Source organism: Cornus florida, unplaced genomic scaffold (assembly GCF_030987335.1).
Source record: "Cornus florida cultivar Cherokee Brave unplaced genomic scaffold, ASM3098733v1 CherokeeBrave_3.0.0_Hap2_Chr10, whole genome shotgun sequence".
NCBI lineage: Eukaryota > Viridiplantae > Streptophyta > Magnoliopsida > Cornales > Cornaceae > Cornus > Cornus florida.
In genome coordinates, this window is record NW_026775580.1 from 50,211,538 (window position 1) to 50,220,253 (window position 8,716).

Genomic DNA, 8,716 nt, shown 5'->3' on the forward strand with positions numbered 1-8,716 from the left:
TTTACATGCAGTCTTTTGCTTGAGTTCCCTCCTCGCAGCCTTGAGCTCCCTCCTCGTGACCTCAAGCAGGGGGGCAAAATGTTGATATACGTGCCACGACATCTACTTGAGCGGCACCATTTATGAAAATAAGCACACCTGGCCAGTACTTATCTGGCGTGCTCCTGAAAGGACCAAGTATTCTCGAGCTACTGGTCCTATAACTGAATTCATTGGCCGAGGAAGGGGTCGCTACCCTTCCTCTCTTGTGGACACGCTCCGCTCCAGTCGGATCGGCCCCTCCTCCCCTCTTTTTTGAGGTTGCTTCCTACAAGCGTAACCTCAGACATTTTTCTCTCGAGCTCCCTTTAACTGTAAGGACCTCAAGACGCAGAGCTCGGCTAGCTCACATTTATGAAACTGACTTTTCTACTAAACTCCACTCGGATAGCTCATATTTATGAAGCTGACTTTTCTATTGAGCTCCCCTCAGGCTTTTGCTATAGCTCCCTCCTCGTGACCTCGAGCAGGGGGGCAAAATATTGATAATCGTGCCACGCTAGCTGTCTAAGTTGCGGCACCTTTGAAAATAAACATACCTGGCCAATACTTATCTGGCGTGCTCCTGAAAGGACCAAGTATCCTCTCGCTCGTGCTAGCACCTCGCACTCGCTCGCGCTAGCACCTCGCACACGCTCGCGGTCACACCTCGCACTCGCTCGCCCTAGCACATCGCACGCGCTCGCGCTAGCACCTCGCACTCGCTCGCGCTCACACCTTGCACTTGCTCGCGCTAGCACCTCGCACTCCTTCGTGCTTGCACTCCCTCTCGTTAGCACCTTGCACTCGCACTCGTCCGAAACAACCATTCTTCTTGCTCTTCCGAGGTCGCTTCCTGCTAGAGCGACCTCGAGCTTTCTGCTTTGTGAGCTCCCCTCTTTTTGGATAGAGGGACCTCAAAATATAGACTCGGGATATGGCCTCGCGAGGTCAAGAAGGCAGAACCTCGGAGTAGGCTCATTCCTATGCTGGGTTCGGGAATTTGAGGGCATGTGGACAGGTGGCTGAGATCCAAGTTACCGCCTTAGTCCGAGGCCGATGCAAGGGGGAAAGGACATTCGGTATTCGAGCTCGAGCTATGAGTGATAAGTGCATTAATTACGAAAGACATTTGACAAGACCTGTATTAATTAAGGAGCACCGTTACCTCTTTGGACCGGGGGACAAAACGCCGTGGTCCATCCGACAATGTCCCATCTGTCGGGAGGGGAGACTCTCGAACCCTTGGGCAAGAGCGGGCTCACCCAAAGAACTGAGAGACATTGACCGAGGGAATGAGCACTATAAATAGGCGCATTAATCAGCCTTTTAGAGGGAGAGAGAACAACGACCCTAACCACCAAACATTGCCGAGCTCGAGTTCATTGGGTACCAAGGTCGGCCTTCTCTTTCTTAATCTTTACTGTGCAAAGAGTCCCTTGTATTGCTTGAATCTCCACTTGGATATTGATCTCAGATTTCTTGGCTTACGTGGAACGATCTTCTCATCTTACTCACGAACCACCATCAACAATTAGTTATGGTGGTTCAAGAACGACCGATCAGGTGAGTTCTTCTTAACAGTGTCTATCTATCACCTTTCATTACCAATGATTTATATATACAGTAAATCGCTATTATTTCGTTTTAGATGCTCTTCTCTTTTACATTCAACAATCCATCATAACTTTTTTGTCCTTCAAACACATCCATTATCTTCATTTCTCAAATCCATCTCCACTTCCACAAATCATCACTCTTTTACAGTCAATTACCTCATCAATTCATGTGGGTTGAGTCCAGAAAATTCTATTTCAGCTTCCAAAAAAGTCAATTTGAAAACCCTAGACAAACCAGATTCAGTTCTCAACTTTTTCAAGAACCATGGATTCAGCAATACCCAGATCTCAGCTCTCATTAGAAAACGCCCAAAAGTTCTCTTATCGGATCCCAAGAATATCCTCTTGCCCAAATTCGACTTCTTTTACTCCACTGGCATTTCTAGCACTTAGCTCGCGAAGACAGTATCCACAAGCCCATATATATTGGAATATAGCTTGAAGTACCAAATCATCCCATCTTTCAATTTGTTGAAGAATTTTCTTCATTCAGATGATAAGTTAATTGCCGCTTTCAAACGATATCCTAATATTTTAGGTCACAATGCTGTTATATCTTCCAACATTGAACTTTTGAGACAACACGGCGTCCCAGATTCCAACATTATGGTCTCACTTACTAATCAACCTAGGTCATTCTTGATTAAGCATGATAGATTGAAGGAGATAGTGGAGGATGCTAAGAAAATGGGTTTCAACCCTTCACAATTCCTTTTTGTTGACGCTTTTTGGGCATTGCCTGCAATAAGCAAATCAACATGGAAAAGGAAGATGGAGGTTTATGAGAAGTGGGGTTGGTCCAAGGAAGAAACAATGTTGGCTTTTACAAAACATCCGGGTTGTATGACGGTATCCGAGGAGAAGATAATGGTGATGCTGAATTTTTATGTCAACACAACGGGTTGGCAGTCTTCTGTAATCGCCCATCGTCCAAAATTAATGTCACCGAGCTTGGGTCAGAGGATAATTCCCAGGTGTTCAGTACTTCAAGTTTTGTTGTCCAAAGGTTTGATCAAGAAACCCGTTAGCTTACACATATTACTGGAGTCCACAGAGCGTATGTTCCTCCACAAGTTTGTGACTTGTTATGAGGAAGCTCCTCAGTTGTTGAAGCTATATCAAGAAAAATTTGTCCTTTCCAAATCACACGGTGATGATGATTATGAAGGTAAGAGTGGAACAGATCAGTTGTAGAATATCCCCTCTTCTGTCATGTTATTGGAAGATTGCAAACTTAATTCAGTTGTACTTTAATATGAGTAGCATTTTGTTCCAATTCCCTAAGCAGCTTGTGTCTCTGGATTTTCATAATAATCTGCACGTACCTATTCGTCATGTTCATGTTTATTGGCATTTTGACATGCATGATAATAACAGTTTGATTTTAGAGTGGTTTTAGTTGTATAGCTCACTCTATTTTCATGAGAGCATCGACAGTGGCAACCGATTCCTAGAAGAAAAAGGAACAACCTGCAAATGCTCTAGTATAAACAGAATGCTACCAATTGAAGTCATTGAGTTTGACATATCAAAGACATAAATTATTTAGCTACAAACATGTGCTTGTGAACCATTTAGAAATGACAAAAAGTTAAATATTAGAGGAGAGGATGGCTGCATCAGGATGGAGCGTAATACGGCTACAGCACTAACAGGCAAATGTGGAATTGCAATGGAGCCCTCTTACCCCCATCAAGAATGGCCAAAATCCCCCCAACCCCGGCCCATCTCCATCTCCATCTCCATCTCCAATTAAGCCTCCCAATATGTGCGACGATTACTATGCATGTGCTGAAAGCAACACCTGCTGCTGTCTCTTTGAATACGGCAAATATTACTATGCATGTGCTGAAAGCAACACCTGCTGCTCTCTTTGAATACGGCAAATATTGCTTCGAGTGGGGATGCTGCCCACTCGAGGGTGCCACCTGCTGTGAAGACCATTATAGTTGTTGCCCCCATGAATACGCCCGTATGCACTGTCTACTTTGGGACCTGCCTGACGGCAAGAACTTAACTGAGTAATCTTTTATTTCTGTGTATATGATGCTATCATGGTAATTTGTAGTAGTTTCTTATTGATGGGTTGTTGACTTGCTTACTTGAACAGAGCAAGAACAATCCGTTGGGAGTGAAGGCAATGAGGCGCGATCCTGCTAAACCTCATTGGGCATTCGGGGGTGGAAAAAGCAGCAGTGCTTGATTGCCTTGGAGCGTCTTTGAAGTTGATGATCTTCAACTTATCTATAGATGACAAATAGATAAATGGTCTATTGATCATGATATGTATATAGTGCTTTATATTTCTGTGTTGCATATTCTTCAACAAACAGATTGTTGTTGATTTCCATTTTACTCAAATTATGTAGAGTATATAAATGATTCATGTTCCCGTTATCTTTTGTGGGCCTTCCATGAATTGTTTCTCATTCCAATGTTGATTTTAGTATATTTTGATGATAACAACGTTTGGTTTTCTTATAATTTATTGTCTTGTTGGGATAACCTTTATTTTTTTGTACATAAAGCTTTATTTCGAAAGTTTGTTGAAGAAGGCGCGACATTAATGACATGTTTGGAGAAGATAAATAACAAATCCAGACTTGAGTTCGCAAGTCAGTTAGGCCCTGTTTGGATCGGGTTTTAAAAAGCCATTTTTGGCTTTTAGAGCTAAAAAACTGATTTTTTTGAGTGTTTGGATGAGTTGGGCATAAAGCTTTTTGGCTCTAGAAGAGCGTTTGGAAGAAGATGGTATGACCCAGCCTGTGTAGGAAGAGATGAGGGAAGTTTTTTTTTTTTTTTGAGATCTAATGAATTTTTCATATCCTACAAAAAACATAAATAATGATAGGGAGACCGATGAATTAATCCCGAATAAACAGTTTCCAAAAATAATTATTTAAAAGTTATAAGAATGACTAACCACGTCAAATTAGATACTAATTCGGTGATTCCTTTTTGATTCCCCTATCATTACTCTAAAAAAATAAGGATAAATTGCACAAACACCCGGTTAAGATTTTGTTTTTAATTTTCACTTACATACTAAATTACTTTTTGGATTTTGACACATGCGAAATGACTCATTTATCCCCATTTATTTAAATATAACTTAATACAAAATATCTATAACATTACTTGCCAAAAATACCCTTATAACATAACCCACAAAATCAGACTCTCTCCTCTCTCAATCAAAGGTCATCTCCACCGTGTGCATTTTTTTCTCTCTCTATTTCTTCTCCAAAACACTGCCTTAGGGCCTGTTTGGTTTGTGTAATGTAGTGGTGTGTGGTGTTTCCTACAGTGCTACAGTAGCCCATTTCAGAACACATGATGTTTGGCCTGCCTTATTGTGTTCTCAACAGTAGTGGAACACTTTCAGAATAAACCCAATATTTGGCCCAAAAGCTGGAACAACAATTTGGTGTTCTCTGTTGTTCCAGCCCATCTTTTTTACTGTAGCGGAGATTAGAGGAAAATTTTTATTAGGGCAAATCATTTCAGCCTCCCAATCGCCTCCGTCTCTATTCTCGTTCTCAACTCTGGAGCTTGTTCCCTCTCTCTATCTGCAACTGCAAACACAAAATCTACAAGGATTAGAAGTTCAAAACCTGCCTCAATCTGTATTCTTTATTCTCGTTCTCTCTCTACAACTGCAACTGTATGGGTTTTGTTTTAATTTTTTTTTAGGGCAAATCATTCCAACCTCCCAAACTCCTCCATCTCTATCCTCGATCTCTCTCTTTGCAATTGCAAACTTGTATGGGTTTTGTTTTAATTTTTTTTAGGGCAAATCATTTCAGCCTCCCAAATGCCTCCATCTCTATTTTCGATCTCTCTCTCTGCAACTGCAAACTGTTATGGGTTTTGTTTTAATTTTTTTTAGGGCAAATCATTTTAGCTTCCCAAACGCCTCTGATAAGTGCTTAAATGTTGCACATTTCAGCACCTAAGCTAAGGTATTTCAGTCTTTGCATCTATCTTAATTTTATATTTTAGTCTTAATTTATGTTTATGTGTATTTCAGGGCAATAAAGTTAAAATGAGCTAAGAACAGTCCAATTAAGCCATTTTGGAGTTAAGCAAAGATTTTCAGACAATGGCACAAAGCGGTCAATTTCGGGCCTTTGATGATGTTCCCAAAGATGGAGAAGCAAACCAAATAGCCCGGGGCAAAAATGGAGCTGAATAAGGCTTAAAGGAATTTGTCAACTCTGGGGGGATCGATCCTCAGGGTGGGGGATCGATCCCCCAGGACTTAGCAACATTACAGTTTTTATTTAATTTTTGGGCTCATTTTGGAAACTGTTGGGCTTTAATGAGATTGTTACTTAAGGCCCAGTGAGCCATTAGATTAGGTATCGTTTTTTCTCTCTGGAAAAACACGCGAAGAAAGGGAAAAAGCAAGAACAGGCTAGGGTTTGGAAGAAAAGTTCAGAGAAGATGAAGCAGATGATGGGGATTGTCCTGTCTTCGACTCCATCAACCATGAGTGGCTGATTCTTCTACTTAGGGTTGGATAAACCCTAAGCATGTAACCTATTCTCTCTCTCTTTTCATACTTTTTGGGGATTAATTTATGTAATTAGTGTATAGTCTTGAATATTATGAATTAAATTCTTCCAATTGATTATCTGTATTAATCTCATATTGTCTTATGTGTGGTTGATTGATAAACAAATTTTACACATGAATTCTTTGTTAATTGATTCTTGTGATGGCTATGCATGGTATTGCTTAGTTGTAATTGTGTTTCAAATTGATGAAAAATGCTTCCATTTGATGGATGGTACTACATGTTTAGGTTAATTTGTTGTCTAATTAGTTTTAAATTCATGTTTAATTAGTTTAATTTAAGTTTAATTAATTTAATTGCAATTCAATTATTAGGTAAGTAGACCATCCATACTTATGTTTGAATTCCATACTTTTTGTCACAATTGCATTATCTTCTAGATTAATGTGTGTTAAATTTGTAACTTGGATTGATAAATCATGCTTTGAATGGGTGAATTGCACTACACTTAGTTTAATTGTCATTAGGTAATTGATTCATGCTTGAAATTGATGGTTTACACTTTTCATTGCACTTGTTAGCCACATATAGATTACATAGTATTATTTCCCCAATTAGTTGAAAGTGAGTAAGTTAGGGAATGTGCTTAGTGGTGAATCCTACACCCTAAGTCTCTTTCCAATCTCTTAAACTCTATTTCTTTATTGCAATCATTTAGTTTAAAATTAGTTTTAATCACAAACAAAACCCTTTTGGCAATCACAGAAGCACTAAAGTATAATTCAATTCTGGAAAACCTATAATTGTTTAGATCTCTTGGGACGATCCCTGCTCACTTCATACTCCATAGTATAAGTGTTTAGTGGTTTTATAAATTTTAAAATATGGTGCCCACTTGACATTATTTCTAAACCTAAAGTGTTGTGCATTATTTTGTGCACACGCTCGGTCGCACCATAGTTTTGGCGCCGTTGCCGGGGATCTAACTGTTTTTTGAAGAATTGAATTAAACATTAGTTCTTTGTTGATTGTCTACTTTTAAGTCATTTTAATTTTTAATTTTTTTTTATTTGATTTGTCAATTAGGTACTTGAAGCAAAGTGGAGCAACGCTGTACTTAGAAGCAATTAAAAAAAAAATTTGAAGTTGCTTAAGGACCATCTGTAAGTTCTCTTTAATTTTAGTACTTTAATTGTATACCAATTTGCATGCTTTGGACAGCCCAAGTGGAGGCTTAAATTGAATTGTTTTATTTTTAAGTCCAAGCATACCTTCTTGTAGAAGGCATCGGCCCGTGTGGAGGCATTTATTTGTTTTAAGTGCATTGATATTATTGAGGAGTTTGGGAACATCGTATGTGGAGGTTGAAATTTTGAAATGTTGGTGTGTTGACTTGTTCTAGTGCATGCATGGTCGTAGATCACTTAATCGTCCTCTTGCTCCTGTAAATCAAAATCTCGAAATTTTTCTTCGGCGTTTAAGAAGTAGTACTAGGGATAGTCATCTTAATCTTTTAAAATTTGATCTTCCATCACCTTTAATGGAAGATCCAATTGAAGATCCCGTTGTAGATCTTGGTCATGTGGATCATAATGGTGTGCACCACCCACCACAAGTTCATATTGTGGATCCTCAAGGTGTGCATCCACCCTTGGGAATGCCACAACCAGTTAATCATGCGGTGCAACAACCTAATCTAGGGATGCCAAGGCCAAATGTTGTTCCCCCAATTGGTGAGCAACAACAACAATATGTTCAAATGGCATACCCTCAACAAGGTCAAATGGCATATCATCAACAAGATCAAATGCCATATCCTCCTCTCAATCCTCTCAATCCTCCAATGGTCCTTAGGGATCGTTACACTCCAAATCAATATAATGCACCTACTTGCATTCAATTGCCAAATTTTCATGCTCATCATTATGAGATTAAGGCTTCCACCATTAACATGTGCCCCCTTTTCTATGGGTTGAGCAATGAAGAGCCTTATAAACATTTAGATGAGTTCTTGGAAGTTTGTTCCACCGTGAAAATCACGGATGTTCCGGAAGAAGTCCTAAAAATGAAGCTTTTCCCTTTCACTCTTCGGGATAAAGCTAAATATTGGTTCAACAACTTGCGGCCAAATACAATCACCTCTTGGGCACAATTGCAACAAGAGTTCTTAAAAAAGTATTACCCCGCAAGTCGAACTGATGCCATGAGAACTTCCATTCGTGAATTTAAACAACAAGAAGGAGAACCCCTTCATGAAGCATGGGAACGTTTGAATGACTTGCTACGGAAGTGTCCACATCATGACATTCCTAAGTGGCAATTAGTTCAATGTTTCTTTTCAAGTTTATCCGATGCCAATAAGGGCATTGTTGATGCTTCTTGTGGCGGAAGCTACATTGAAAGAAATGAAGATGAAATTTGGCAACTTTTCGAAAAAATGAGTGAAAACTCAATGCATAAATCTTCATCTTCTAGGGGTAGTCACCTAGCACATATGGGAGGAAAGAAAGCTATAAATCAAATAGACTCTTCCATGGAAATTGCCGCTGAGGTCAAAAAT

At 39.6% G+C, this 8,716-nt stretch overlaps 1 protein-coding gene, 1 non-coding gene and 1 pseudogene across 2 annotated transcripts; 2 read left to right on the top strand and 1 right to left on the bottom strand.

The window, feature by feature from the left end:
* Positions 1-2,324: 2,324 nt before the first annotated feature.
* LOC132277582 (uncharacterized) lies at positions 2,325-2,831 on the top strand. The gene has a single exon (XM_059779422.1). The coding sequence runs from the start codon at positions 2,325-2,327 to the stop codon at positions 2,829-2,831; it is 507 nt and encodes a 168-aa protein (XP_059635405.1).
* A 418-nt stretch (positions 2,832-3,249) lies between these two features.
* LOC132280218 (cysteine proteinase mucunain-like) lies at positions 3,250-3,840 on the top strand (annotated as a pseudogene).
* Positions 3,841-8,356: 4,516 nt separating this feature from the next.
* On the bottom strand, positions 8,357-8,463 carry LOC132280369 (small nucleolar RNA R71). The gene has a single exon (XR_009471563.1). It is a non-coding gene; the product is annotated as a small nucleolar RNA R71 (small nucleolar RNA).
* Between the last annotated feature and the right edge of the window lie 253 nt (positions 8,464-8,716).

What these genes read in the sequence shown, in the direction of transcription:
- LOC132277582 (XM_059779422.1), top strand. Translation starts at nt 2,325, where the DNA reads ATGGGTTTCAACCCTTCACAATTCCTTTTTGTTGACGCTTTTTGGGCA.